General features: G+C 41.4%; 1 protein-coding gene across 2 annotated transcripts in view; it reads left to right on the forward strand.

Annotated features, from left to right (window-relative positions):
* actn4 (actinin, alpha 4) overlaps window positions 1-14,697 on the forward strand; it is a 60,679-nt gene extending 45,982 nt beyond the window's left edge. For both annotated transcript variants that reach the window (XM_023410344.2, XM_023410343.2), the window contains exons 11-22: window positions 146-250; window positions 998-1,145; window positions 2,063-2,213; window positions 2,388-2,496; window positions 2,852-2,992; window positions 3,190-3,372; window positions 3,700-3,834; window positions 5,403-5,582; window positions 5,872-6,018; window positions 7,848-7,928; window positions 12,067-12,225; window positions 12,403-14,697. In XM_023410344.2, coding sequence (XP_023266112.1) covers window positions 146-250; window positions 998-1,145; window positions 2,063-2,213; window positions 2,388-2,496; window positions 2,852-2,992; window positions 3,190-3,372; window positions 3,700-3,834; window positions 5,403-5,582; window positions 5,872-6,018; window positions 7,848-7,928; window positions 12,067-12,225; window positions 12,403-12,561 — 1,698 coding nt within the window. In that variant the 3' untranslated portion in view covers window positions 12,562-14,697. The remainder of the gene's footprint in view (window positions 1-145; window positions 251-997; window positions 1,146-2,062; window positions 2,214-2,387; window positions 2,497-2,851; window positions 2,993-3,189; window positions 3,373-3,699; window positions 3,835-5,402; window positions 5,583-5,871; window positions 6,019-7,847; window positions 7,929-12,066; window positions 12,226-12,402) is intronic.
* Window positions 14,698-15,306: the final 609 nt, after the last annotated feature.

Raw genomic sequence — 15,306 nt, forward strand, 5'->3', positions numbered from 1 at the left:
CTCTGCAGTTTTCGAATGTTGCCACACTGGTGTTCAGTAGCTCGTCTTTACATCCGCTCGTTTGTGTCATTTGACGAGGTAAGAGGTTTTTGTTTGCTGAATCTGCTCACTAACACTGAGCCAACTTTTCTCTTCCTGTCTTCAGGTCCAAGAGAAATGTCAGCTGGAGATCAGCTTCAACACTCTGCAGACTAAACTGAGACTCAGCAACAGACCTGCCTTCATGCCCTCAGAAGGACGCATGGTGTCTGTATGTATTCAGACAGAATTTATATAACTCATTAGCTCATAAACAACCATGTAAATCTGAATGACAACTTTTCAAAGTCCGGAGACGTTTGAATGTTTTGCTTGTTTGTTGCAGACAATTTGGAATTCATATTCCAAACAAATGGATGTGCAGATACACTGATATGACGAGTCTGATTCACCACTACACTTAAACCTGGAATTAAAAAGATTTTTTTAAATGTAAAATTATTGTATTTGTTTCAGTCACAATCATAAAGTGGATACATGAGAAACTCGTCCTCGCTAACTGAGGCCTCACAGTCTGAAGTTATTTGTTGCGATTGATTTATGCCAGGTCTTCAGTCCCCTCTCTCACCACTGGCTAAGGTCAAAGTCACATGCAGTCACGTTTCATAAAAAATGCTCTTTGCTGTCAAATATGAAAGTAAAAAATGATCTTATACCAGGTATGTTGATAAGCAATGTTGTGCTTGAGCCATTTTAACAATATTATATTAAATGTTAAAGTCCTCAGATTCAAAAAGTTTCCCTTTGCAGTTATATGACCCTGGATCAGCCTCAAGTTCAGTTTACTTTCACACCATTTCATTCATACTTTTCTGTACAGTTCAATTTCAAATGGTTTACAGCAGTGGGAGGGGGGTCTTATTGTACTGTACATTAACAATGCAGGCAAAGAAACAGATGCCACACTGTATTCTGCAGTGAAGGACTTATATCAGTAATTCCTGCTCTCTGGTCTCAGGATATCAACGGAGCATGGCACACTCTGGAAGGAGCAGAAAAGGGCTATGAGGAGTGGATTCTCAGTGAGATCAGACGTCTGGAGAGACTGGAGCATCTGGCAGAGAAGTTCCACCAGAAGGCTGCCATCCATGAATCCTGGACTGATGGTATGTGAATGTTTTATAATCACCGTTACGCGCCCCCCCCCCCCCCAAAAAAAAAAAAAACAAAACAAATCCTAAGCACTGCAACAAAATGGGTCCTTGGGTTCTAAAAGGTAACTGTGGGAATTCAGTTCCCAACCATGACCCACTACATCTATCAAAAGGATAGAGTAACAGAAGAACTGGGCCTTAACCAAAAGATAATGGAAGTCACAGAGAAGGGGGGTAAATAAAAAATGGCCAAATGAGAAATTCGTAGAATAGGCAAAACCAACAACACAAAGCTCAGAGAACCAACTGAAGGTGTTGCCCCTCTGACAGCAAACAACCCAAATGAACAAGGAAACTAAACGTCCTCATATAACCTCCCAGCAGATTGCGATTCTCAGCTGATTGCCACCAGCTGAGGGAGATCCCAGGTGCATCCCATTGCTCCTGATGAGCTGGGGAACCTGTGATCTAAATTCTGGTTTCCATATGATCTCTATAGCCATAACAATCACACACATTCGCACAGGATGAACAACTTTTTCAGTCACCTTTCTGGTATCAAGTTCGATCTTGTTTTTCGAAAAAACAATCATGCCTCAATTTCAAGATGAAGAATCTCTCTTCAAATGTTTGTCTTCTTCATCCTGCTGCACCTTTTTATTAAACTGGAGTGAATAAACAAACAGAACATAGCTTTGATCTTTATTCAACCAGTCAGTCTTTCTCATAAAGAGAGTAGGTGATATTTTAGACATGGCCCAAAGTGGCTAACACACTTAAAGTACAAATTTTCCACCTATTTTCTCAAGTATCCTGTTGTTGTTGTTTTGTTGGCTTCTTCTCTTTGGCTTTGAAGAGACTGACAGTCATAGTGTGACTGCCAGGATAATGAAATTTTAGGTGAGTAAATAATTTTGACATATGTGCAGGTAAGGAGGCCATGCTGACCCAGAAAGACTACGAGACTTCCACCCTGTCAGAGGTCAAGGCGTTGCTACGGAAACACGAGGCATTTGAGAGCGACCTGGCAGCACATCAGGACAGAGTAGAGCAGATTGCCGCCATCGCACAGGAGCTCAAGTAAGGAGGGAGAAAATAAAGAGGAGCAGCTGGGAACCTGACTCCATATATATTGCATATAACAGTGACATTAGTAGAAAGAAAAACCTTGTGCCTTTTTGTCAGTGAATCATGGATCTGTGGATACGTTGAGTGAAGCCTGTAAACTGCTCTCTTCTTCTGTGTGTTTTCCAGCGAGCTGGACTATTACGACTCTGCCAGTGTCAACGCTCGCTGTCAGAAGATCTGCGATCAGTGGGACGTCCTGGGAGCCCTCACCCAGAGCCGCAAAGAGTCACTGGAGGTATGACTCTGTCTGTGATCTCATCATTGCATGTCCGTCTATTATGTGTGTTTGGTACCAGAGACTCTGAGCAGATGTTGATGAAACGATAAGAAATAAAGCTCCTCACATGGCTGACTTCTGTAAGATCATGGGAAACTGACACATCTCTCACTTGTAAAAGGAATCAGTAGAAAAACATGTTCATAAAGATCAGGCATTTTATCATCACAAGCATAGAACAATTCAAATGATACTCAGCCCTAATACCTAATAAAGCAACGCAAATATTTAATCTGTCTTAAAGCAGCTGTGAGTATCAAGCACTAACAGCAGCACAATAATAAACCCCTCTTCTGTGTTATGTTGCCAACAGAGGACAGAGAAGCAGCTGGAGTCGATAGATGAGCTTTACCTGGAGTACGCCAAGAGAGCGGCGCCCTTCAACAACTGGATGGAGGGAGCTATGGAGGACCTGCAGGACATGTTCATTGTCCACAATATTGAGGAGATTCAGGTAACTGGAGACTGGACAGTGTGGTCCAGACACATGCAACACATTATGCAAATCATAAAAACAAAGCAAAAATGTTTCTGAGTCCAGCAAATGAACATTTATATCTCCAAACAAGGCAGACAACAACACACAAAGATGTAAACTATATCTGACATCCTGTCTGTTGGATTTAAAACCAAACACGTTTCCTCCCTCAGGGTCTGATCACAGCCCATGAGCAGTTCAAGTCCACCCTGTCAGAGGCCAACAAGGAACGAGAGGCCATCCAGTCCATCCAGGCCGAGGTGCAGAAGATCGCCCAGAGCAACGGCATCAAGCTGAGTGGAGCAAACCCCTACACCACCATCACACCTGAGAGCATCGACAGCAAATGGGAAAAGGTAGGTTGCTGTCTGAGCTCACAAGAATGTTTTTAGTTTTTTGCCCTAAAATGCTTTTAGTGTCCATGAGAAAGAATCCTTGTCCTAAATGTATTTAAAAAATGAAAAACACACTTTTGACTTATTTGCATAGAGCAATATTTGCCAACATAAGTACAGTGAGCCACAGATTGCTGGTGCTTTGTGTGTGTGTGTGTGTGTGTGTGTGTGTGTGTGTGTGTGTGTGTGTGTGTGTGTGTGTGTGTGTGTAAGTGCAGTTACAGATGCTTTATATTACAGTTCTTAGTGTTTTATAATGTGTGTGTGTGTGTGTGCGTCTGTCTGTAGGCTATGGCGATGGTGCCACTGCGTGACAACGCCCTGCAGGAGGAGCTGAACAAGCAGAACTCCAACGACACTCTGAGAGCCAAGTTTGCCACTCAGGCCAACGCGGTCGGTGCCTACATACAGGACAAAATGGAGGTAATGGATTAGCCCATGTGAACAGTCCAAGTGCTCAACCATTGTGTTGAAGCAGTTTATCTTTGCTCAGCTGTGTGTAGTTTGTCACAGTTTTCAGGCCAACATTGTAAAACAGTGAGCTCATAGAGCTCATAGAGATTTAGGAGCTTTCGTGCTGGACCATTCTTAGAGTTTGGACTGGCACAAGTCACGAGTTTCAGATAGGTCAGCTCCTCTGTGCATGTTTCTAATTTTGCTTATTCATAGTCTTTATTTACTTACTATTCTGATTAGTCGCTAGTTTTGGATTAAATCCCTGTCTAAGGGAAAATTAGCTCAATTTGGGGAAATATGGTGTTAATCAGAATCATCATGTGGAACTTTTTTAATTATTCGTCCATCAATAAGTCAGTCAATAAAACTTAACAACCATTTCTCTGGGTGATCAGTCAAGAGTGTCTGTAAGGCACAACTTAATTTAACTTAAGAATAGAAATAACTTGAACTGAGGTAGAACAAGCAACAAAGGAATGAAGGGACTCTGAAGTTGTATTCCAAGGCTGTTTTTTTATAGGGAAACTTTGGGACAGAGGGACTTGTTTGCCTTCCCAGGGGCAGTGTCAACGCTCACGCCCCCTCTGGGAACATTGTTGAATAGAAGCCAGTTGTCACTGTTATTGTTGCATGTTTTTGGGTGTAAATGATTGATGGGGACAAAAACCTTTGCAATCAGTCAACTATTGAGGATCAAAGGTGCAGCAGTCTGTGTCAAAGTACCTCCACTAAGATGTAATGTTTTTTGACACGGACAGGTTCAGATTGTTATAAGTGTCTGACAACATTATAAAAGGATTCATTTGTTAAAGAGTAAGATCTTTTAACAGAAAGGTCTTCTAGTCTACTGCTGCCTCAATCTACTTTTACTGTGTGGACCTCAATTACGGCTCTCCAGGGCCATTAGCAGTCACTTGTTAATCCAGTTTTATCTTCTGCCTCCTCCAAAAAGGTCTTTAATTGTCTTAAAATGTAAACACTAGACATTTGGTATCTGGTGAGAGAAGCAAGTGTCCTCACAGCTAGTTCACAGCTGTGGGAAAGGAACTAGTCCCAGAGGAGGGGTGAATCTTTGGGGGGTTGCCTGGAATGCGTCACATTTCACACACATCTGCCTCTGCTCAGAGATATCCTACATTGTTATGTCTTCATGCACTCTGCTTCACATACAACTATTCACAACAACACAAGCGGACAACACCAAGAGGACTGCAGGCGTTCTCTCTACCTACTGCACAAAACGGAATATGTGGATGATTGACAGCACAGTCAGACAGCCTTGGAGCACACATGACAGTCTTTACGTTCAGGCTTCCTCTGCTGCAACTGGTCGCTGTGAACACCAGTAGTGATGTGCTCATCAATGAGGTTCTGGTCACCAATATTGTTTCACAGAGATGGTTGAAGACTTTTATAAATGGGTGGAGTCTTGCTTCAGTGTCCTCATGAGATTCCCCACTGTGCTGCATGTGAACTGTAGGTTCAACAGGTTGAGGTCAACAGGACAGTAAAATAGTGTGTGTTTGCGTCGGCAGGAAATTGGCAGGATATCCATTGAAATGAACGGCACTCTGGAGGACCAGCTGACCAACCTGAAGGAGTACCAGACGAACATCATGTCCTACATGCCTGAGATCAACAAGCTGGAGGGATTCCACCAGCTCATCCAGGAGGCCCTCATCTTCGACAACCAGTACACTTCCTACACAATGGAGGTAACACACGCTCTGTCTCTCTCTCTCTCACACACACACACACACACACACACACACACACACACACCAAAGACCTTCATGACCTCAACTGTTCATTCATCACGGTCCACATGGTGTCTTTGTGCATCTTTTTGAAGTTATTGGTAAAGGACGTAAGAGCTGCTCGTTTTTGTCAATGTTTGTTCCTTTGCTGCTGTCAGTGCTGAAGACACTGTAACATTTCATAACATTTCCTTCTTCCACTCCCTCTCTCCCTTGTTCCCTCCTTTTTCTCCCCCCCTCCCTGCAGCACCTCCGTGTGGGCTGGGAGCAGCTGCTGACCACTATCGCCAGGACCATCAATGAGGTCGAGAACCAGATCCTGACGCGTGACGCCAAGGGCATCAGCCAGGAGCAGCTCTACGAGTACCGTGCCTCCTTCAACCACTTTGACAAGGTCAGGGGCCCGAGCTCTGTTTACCACACTTGTTATGTAGTTTTTGTACTTACTATGTCATATCGTTAATGTTACTGTCAGGTGTGTGAGTATTTGGGTTGGAAGGGAAGTATCTTTTTCTTTTTTCTTTTTTTTTTCTTTGTTGGTATTGTTTTAACATAGCTATACCTGAGCATATATACCAAAGTATTGATTTAAATGTTCATATAAAAATTTAGCTCAATAAAACATCCATACCAATACATACATATGTCATGTGACACATGCATGCATGTCACTTTATACCAGTAAATACAAATACATGCTAATATATAAAAGATCACCTTTAGCTCTCAACCCAAATACTTGTTTTACTCTTGGCTTAAATGTTATTGTTATATAGTGTGTAATATTCTGTACATCATGTCAAAAGAATCAAGTTCAGACTAGTTTACCAAGAGGTCTTAATTTCCTGAAATCACTGAGTTGATTTTAATAGTTGATTTGAATAGTTTGACCTCTTGGATCTGTCTGAACATTTTGTGTTTTTCTGTGTCATGTGAGGAAACAGTCTTTTCTATATTTATGTATAACATGACTGAATGAATGTTTAGACCTTAACCGGGGGTGAGAGAGGAACCAAACGTGTGAGTATCCACCCTGATGTTTTACACAGGCGAGCACATGTTGAGAACACGTTGTGTGCCTGTCAGTAGAGGCTGTGTTTAGGTATCAGCAGAGGAGAGAAGAGAAAGTACTTCAACACATACAGGCAAATAGAGACGGAGCAAATGATGAGGGAATCCAATCACAGAGTGAGAGAAAAGACTTCGATTTTATTCATTAAGTTCTATTGAAAGATTGTTACAGTAACAATTCTGTTGTAAATCTGCTGTTTTAGGTTGCACTTTGCTTTGTGAGATATTTTCCCTGGTGATACAGATTTATGCTCTGATAGGAATATGAACTTGTTGAGGGCAGTATGTGTAGCTTAGCTGCTTCACTGTACAGAACTAGTGCTGAACTGAGTGTAAAAAGCACAATATGTCACCAGACATCTGTGTTTTGTGGTCATTGTCAAACCTGACAAGTCATAAATCTTGTAACCTCATAAGGATGAAAAATGACACCCCCATCATTCACCATCTCACACCTGTGTGTGTGTGTGTGTGTCAGTGTGTCAGTCACTGGTTCATGTTACTGTCTGTTATGGTGTTTCACCAACACTCCAGGATTCTGTGGTCACTTACCCATCCAGCTGTGGTCACTCCAGTCTTTTTTTATCACATCGGTGTGTCTGGGTGCACAACACATCTTTGAATACCTCAGAATCACAATCTTTTAAATTTGTAGGAACGCCACACAGAAAGACGTTAACATGTTAACCTCTTTTAATAGGTGTTATTAGGTGTTATTATGTCATCTGAGACTGTTTCAGCTTGTGGGGCTGAATGTAGCCCAGTTACTATTATCCTACTCAATTATTAATCAGAAAGCATTTGAGTTTACAACATGAATTTTTAATGTAACTTTTCAATGTATTTTCAGAAGTAACTCCCATGTGTTGTCTCATACAGACACGTGTGCATGTGTTGAAAAAGTTTCCAGTTATTTTCAGTGTGTTGGTCTTCACAGGTCCATCTTGTTTGCCTGTTGAGTTGTGTGTGTTGACATTGTCTAAACATCCGTGAATGTCTGTCTGTCTGTGCGTCCTCCGTTGTCCTCATCTTCTCCTTGCATGCTGTGGATCGCATGGTCACCATCCACCACCATCCACCACCATCCCTGTGTTGCGATTGGTTCATCCTCATGACGTGGCGCTCTGTCATTGGGTGTTTGGCTGATCTCAGGACCACAGTGGGGCCCTGATGGCCGAGGAGTTCAAGGCCTGTTTGATCAGTCTGGGCTACGATGTGGAGAACGACAAGCAGGTAGGAGCTCCAGGACAGGGCGGAGGGAAAGAGTCGGTGTTTGTCAGGCCTGTGAGCAGGAGAGCAGAGCAGAGATCACTGCCAGTCACATTCACCTCCTCAACATGTTTTCTCTCAAACAGAGCTGAAGCTATTGATGATTTATCATTATTGATGTTTTTACACTATCATTTTTTTATGCCTCTGCCATAAATCAAATTCCTACACTAATGGACGGATATGGATGTAAACTGCAACTAGACTGGTTGGTGGAGGCGAACAACCATGAGGCAGTAATTTTAGTTCCTTGATTAATATCATAAATACATGATATATAAAATGTTACTTAATAACTTGATGAATCATTTATCAAAATAGTTGATTTTATTTTTCGTTAATTTAATTAATGACAAATCATTTCGGCACCAATCTGGATTGTACAGGTTTTATGATTTCTCCTGGTTTTGAGTCTTTTCTTAAAACAGACCTCATTTATGCCATTTAATGTTTGTGAAGGTGTTTTGAGTAGAAACAGTGTTTGTCAGTTAAACCAGTTCACTTATCTGAAAGCCATATCTTTACTGGTTAGTTCTGTAACTTGTAACATACACCTTCAACAAACATGTGAGATAGTGAAGTCTGTCTTTAAAAGATCAGAATCTCTGTTATTGAATTCACTGTAGACAAAACAGCTGGAATATAAATAAAACTGGATTGCTAATTTTCAGATGAAAAACATTTACCAGGCAAAATGCAGAACCTTTTTTCACTTATTAAAAGAAATATCCACTTTGCCAGAACAGCATGACAAAGATAATTAATTATGTCTGAATATATTCCCAAAATTACTTTGATGTCTTCCTGCACCCACAGCTGCCAAAACACTTGAACGTAACATGACATCACCAATTTTCTGCTGTACTTAAATTATTTTTTTGTGTCCTTGATCATGTTTTTTATGTTATGTCATGTTAATTTGTCAACCTGTTGTGAGGACATGTGTTATAAAAACTGGTCAGTGATCGGTCGGCGCTCCTGCTCTGAGGCTGTTGATGAACTTTGTGAGTCAGGCAGGGTTCGAGTCCATCAGCATGGAGGGCAGAGATGTTGCGTCCCTGTTTGTCCACCGGGGGTCTCTGTTGCTTTGTGCTGCTTCAGCTCCACTGGGCTCCTTCTCACTCTCTGAGCAGACCTCGCCCTCCTCTGTCTGTCAGGTTTTACTTTGCTCCGAGACTGGCTCTGTTAACTGTTTGTGCATTTTATCTTTTTTTTTTTTTTTCACCTTCCCAAACATAACTCACTTTCTCTACATCTTTTCGATATCTGTATTTCTGGTCATCACCCTTCCATCCGCTCCTTTCTTTTCATCCTCTCATTCCTCCTCCTCCTCTCTGCCACTTGTATATCTCTTATTTCATCCTTGTCAACCCCCCCGGCCTTTGCTGTGCTGTGGCGGCCCACAGAAGCGATCAGGACAGATGGTCTCAGATGATTTCCGGGCTCTACTCATTTCTACGGGAAACAGCCTGGTACTGCTGCTGGCATGATGCTCTCACAGGGTGTCTGCAGGTCCAAGAATATCCTAACTCAATTTAGTTCGTCAAATTCAAAGCCTGAAACGAGTTTTGGCATCATGTGTTGAATGCAGTTGCAAATCGACTTTCTTTTTTTCTTTTTTCTTTTTTTTTTCAACTCTCTTTATTGATTTTTCACATAGAACAAAACAAACAGTAATACAGACACTATACACATTTACACGTACACAATAACATATAGAAGTTATTTAAGTTATATTAACTTATATATCCCAAAACGAAAAATAGACAAATAAAGGGGGTTCATTAAAAAAGGGTTTTAAATAAATAAATATATATACACATACACATTCTGAAATTATTTTGTCTATGCTATAAAAGAAAACTTTTTTGATATAGATGGGAATACATTGAAATAGAGAAAGAAATTTAGGGAGGATGGTCATTTTGATTATGTTGATTCGGCCTGCTAATGTTTTGGGGATATGGGACCATCTCTGCAAGTCTCCTGAAGTAATGTCTAATAATTTTTGAAAATTCTCCATGTAGAGATCTGTAAAGGTTTTGGTAATGTTAATACCTAAATAAATAATTGAAATCTTGAAGGGCAGTTTGTCAAAGAGTTGTTGGTCGTTTGTAGTCTTAATGGGGAATAATATACTTTTGCTAATATTTATTTTATATCCCGATAACTGTCCGAATTTATTCAAAATTGAGATTATTGCGGGGACTGATTTAGAGGGGTCAGAGATATATATTAATAAATCATCTGCGAACAGTGAGACCTTGTGCTCCTTGCCTCCCCTATGAATCCCACTGTACTCGTTTGAATCACATAAAGAGACTGCAAGAAGTTCTATTGCCAGTGCAAAAAGCAGCGGAGATAATGGACGTCCCTGCCTAGTGGAACGTGTTAAGCTGAAGTACTCAGATCTAATCTTATTTGTCTGTACTGAAGCCATTGGAGATGCATAAAGGAGCTCGATCCATGAAATATACTTTGAGCCAAAACCAAACCATGACATGGTCGAGAAGAGATAATCCCACTCGACCCTGTCAAAGGCCTTCTCCGCGTCTAGTGATATCAGTATTTCAGAGAGTGAGTCGGAGTTGGATGTATATATGATATTGAATAGTCTGCGTATATTATGGGTCAGCTGTCTGTTTTGAATAAAACCTGTTTGATCTTCATGAATTATTGTTGGGAGTACATTTTCTAATCTAATTGCCAATATTTTAGCTAGAATTTTGCTGTCTATATTCAGTAGACTCACTTGTCTGTAGGATGCTGCCTCTAGTGGGTCTTTTCCTTTTTTGTGTATTAGAGAGATTGTTGCGTGATAAAACGTTGTTGGAAGAAAGCCTCTATCAGATGATTCATTAAAAACTTTCAAGAGAAGGGTGCCACCTCTGTAGCAAAAGTCTTATAAAATTCAGGTGTATACCCATCTGGGCCTGGTGCTTTCGAACTTTGTAAGCTGCGTATTGCTAAGGGATCCTCCTCTAGGGTTATAGGTTCCTCCAAAATTGTTTGAATTCTTGATTTATTTCTGATTGGTCTTTTGTTGTATTTCCAGAACGGGTGTGAATTTCAGTTATATATCTGATGAGCCAGTTGTCTTCCTATCTTCTCCCCATGTTCATAGTATTTATGTCTGGAACGATTTATTAATTTAGTTGTCTCGGCTGTGGAGAGGAGATTGAATTCAGTTTGCACACTTGTCCTTTTAGCCAGCAGGTCAGGAGTAGGAGATACTGCATACTGTTTATCCAATTGAACAATTTGTCTTGTTATATCTTTTCCTCTCTCATTTTTTGTTTTGACCAACTGAACGGAATAGGAAATAATCTGTCCTCGAACAAATGCTTTGAGGGCTTCCCATAATGTACTTTTAGAGACATCAGCAAATCGACTTTCTCTTCCGATATGTTTCCGATGAGAAATTGACACATTCATGAGTAAGGCTGGATGTTCAACTGTGATACAGACCAAAATGTGTATGTATAGTTCTGTTATGGCAACTTTATGCCAAGAAAAAAAGAACATTTGATACATTTGAGAAGTTTTTTTTTTTTTTGTTAATAGTATAAATCTTTTTACAGAAAAGGTTTTTGCATTTGAACCAGAACCCAGTACAGGCACAGTTTTGTAAAAAATCTATTTAGATTTTTTAAATAATCAATGATAGGTTTTCAGTGTGTTAGTGTCAGTAAGTGTAACGTCCTAAATCTGACTGGACACCTGCAGACACCCTGCTCTCTCTCCCTGATGCTCTTTTCTGCTCGTTTTATTTTGTCATGTCTGTGTTGCTTCTGTACTTGCTGCACTTCTGCCTTAGTGGATGATAGACTGAAGGAAACTGTCACTTTTCATTTAGACTATCCAACTTGTATGTAAGTGTTGTGTGTTGTCTGTGCCATCCTCTGTCTGTGTTTCCCTCTGATATTGTGTGAAATATAAAATATCGGGACTGCGATCGCCTCATTTCACCAGCTCAGTCTATTTCATGGCGGTCCTGATGTTTTACACACTTGAAGATCTGCATGTCACATCCTGTCTGCGTCTGTGTGTGAGTACAAAGTGCTGTCTGTCCTGGGTTAACCTTTTCTTTCTTGGTTGCCAGGGCGACAGCGAGTTCGCTCGCATCATGGGCATAGTGGACCCCAACGGCAGCGGCGCCGTCACCTTCCAGGCCTTCATTGACTTCATGTCCACGGAAACGACCGACACGGACACCGCAGACCAGGTCATCGCCTCCTTCAAGATCCTGGCTGCTGATAAGGTCAGTGTGTGTGTGAGTGTGAGTGCTAGTGTGTGTGTGTGTGTGTGTGTGTGTGTGTGTAATTGTGTCAGTTAATTGGTCCTGTAGACATGATTGTTTGCAGATGTAGTTTTGTGGTTGAGCCAGGAAGTAAATTATGGACCTCACTCACTGAACCACCCTCTCTGTGTCCATCAGAACTACATCACAGCTGAGGAGCTGAGGAGGGAGCTCCCCCCCGACCAGGCGGAGTACTGTATCGCCCGCATGGCGCCCTACGCAGGGCCTGATGCCGTACCCGGAGCCCTCGACTACATGTCCTTCTCCACCGCCCTGTATGGAGAGAGCGACCTGTAGAGGAGGCAAGAGGAAGAGGAAGGCTGGACAGATCAGGGGTTGAGGGGAGGGGGGAGGGAGGGGAGAAAGAGGGGAAAGAAGGTAGAGTTCTTCTGCGCGTAGGGGAGGCACCAGGAATCGAACGTTTGGAGGAATTGGAGTGGTGGTTGTGAGGTGCCCCTGTGTGTGCCGGTTTAGAAATCATCAGATTTTTTTAAGACTCTGAGCTTGTTGATTGAACTGTAGTTAGGTTTGGCCTCCGCCGAATGTTTTCCAGCTCCATTATGTCGTAAACAGATTGAGAGTAATCAAGGTTAATTTTTCATTAAAGTTTTATATGAACAGGCATATCCAGGGGCAGCTGTGGGACAGGGGGACAGCTGCTCTGTGGTGCGGGTCCATAGCTTCACCCTCTCTGCCTTTTGTTGGGTCAAATAGGGGATGAACAGGGGATAGGACATGGGGGGGACACAAGCTAATCTGATACTTATGCTAATTTTTGTTTATTTTATTATAATTTTTTTCTTCTTGCCAGGGGGGTTCAGGGTGTCAGGCGGGGAGCGGGCCGGTGTGGGGTTTGACGTGGTGACTGGCGAGGTTTGTGTATTAGATCCTAGAGAGATATATGCTGTGGGGGTCAGGGGGAGGGGGGAGGGAGGGGAGATAAAATTACATATTTACCCATAATTCCCGTGTTGCTGGATAAGGTGACCTGTTTAACCTCAGCTCTTTCCTCCTACTGTCTTTGTTTATTTGTTTTTTTTTTTTTTTGTTTCGTTTTCTGGAGCAGGTGGGTGGTGGGGTGGGGACGGTGGTTGGTGCAGGTGGGAGGGCGGGGCTCAGCGCTGTACATACTTATTTTTTCAGTGCAAAGAATGACACACGGTCCCAGTTGTTGAGAATAATTGATAAGAGGCTTTCCAGTAGTGCAAAGCAGAATGATGTTTATTAAAAAAAAAATAAAACAAAATAAAATGACAAAACAGAAGAATTGAAAAGCCAATGAAAGCGACACAGAGAGCAGTTTCACCAGTGGATAGGTTTGAGCTTCCGGAAGTCTTAAGGTTTTTTTTTTGTTTTTTTTTAGCAATGGAAAATATTCATGGAAGAAGTTAGTAGCCATGAAGTTGAGGCTGTATAAAGGCCTGTATAAATCCCATGACGGGCAACACCATAATTATCCACAAATATTTGCTTCTGTGAAACTATTCTCCTGGGTGGGCATCAGGTGCTTATTTAAATAAGAAACTATACATTTATACGATAGATGAGACTGTAGTAGTCGATGTTAGTCCACTTTTATATACCAGAAATCGTACACACATACAGAAATATATACACGTCATGTCATGGATGCATTTGATTGACTGAATGAAGGTTCTTCCTGGATCTTTTTTTTCTTTTTTCCTTTTTTTTGGTTACTATGGTAATGGCACTGTGGCGCACTCCCAATTTGACTTTTGGAAAATGGTAGAAGTAATGGGAAAAAAAATTAGCATACAAAAAAAATGTGCCTGTTGGTGGGTACAGCCCTGTCCCTCTTTCTCTCTTACTCTCTCCCTACCTCACTCTCCCACTTCCTGCTCCCTCTCTCCCCCATCCCCTCATTTGTCTCTGAAGAGAAGGGAAAGAAAATTTACTGCAAGAAAGGAGGGAGGGTAAGGATCAAGGAGGGGTCTTTATGTAAACATTCCATTATGTGCAAATAAAAAATATAGGAAAAAAAAACGGAAATTGTTATGTAAAAAAAAAAAAAAAAAACTATGCAATCATAATGTGATGAATATCTGAGTTCTGGGGAAAGATGGTGGGATTTGATCCGGCCCTTTCTGCGAAAGTTCCCTGTCTAAATTAAACAGAGGAGAGCAGATTTCTCCATGTTTGTTGGCTGTCAGGGGGAGAGGAGGGGGAGACAGAGGGAGGGACAAACAGGGAAGGAACTGAGAAGAAAAGACTTGGACCAAAAGCTTGTTTCTTTTTAATTTCTCTTTTTTTCCCTGCGAGGTTGGAGAGAAATGAACTCTGGAATTGTGATTTTCCTTTTTTTTGTACTCTTTAATATCAAACCTTATCTGCTGTACTGGAAACTGCAACGCCTTCTGTCTCTAATGATAAGTGAGTTTCACAAAGCACACATAAAAGTTTCCTTACAAAATACCTCTTCTTGTCTTCTGTCTTTTTTGCTTGTGTGTGTGTGTGTGTGTGTGTGTGTGTGTGTGTGTGTGCGCGTGCGTGCGTGCGTGCGTGTGTAGGTGTGTTCTGTCAGTGCTGGTCTATATGATTGGCTGGTGATTAAGACCGCAGGCTGCAGAAAGTTTGAGTTCCCCTTCATATTCTGTTTGAATGGACTCTTATTGGTTTTTATCTCAAATGGTCATACCAAGTTTGATGTAACATTTGCAGTGTGTAGTGTTCATCACTATTTATTTATTTATTTATAGGGTTCAGAATTTTGGAAATTGAAAAGATCCTCTCGTAAATTTTAATTGAAAACTCTACAACTCTCTAGGAAAGATGAGAATTTGATATGATGATCAAAAATGGAGTAGTACATTGAGCAGAATCATGGTCGACGGTGTAACCTTTGTGTGAATACAAATGTTTGTCTCGCATCATCAAGACCCAGACTTACTTCATAAAGTGTCCTGTTTACTAAAAATAGGAAGTCAGAAAGGTTTGTGGAGTTTGCATAAAAGTGAAAATGTGACACACTTTTCAACTTTAACTTTTAATCAGTCTGAGTTTGTAATTAAGCTTTCACAAGTG

This window comes from Seriola lalandi, unplaced genomic scaffold, assembly GCF_002814215.2.
Source record: "Seriola lalandi dorsalis isolate HSWRI2012SDOR001 ecotype SW California unplaced genomic scaffold, Sedor1 jcf7180002054422, whole genome shotgun sequence".
NCBI lineage: Eukaryota > Metazoa > Chordata > Actinopteri > Carangiformes > Carangidae > Seriola > Seriola lalandi.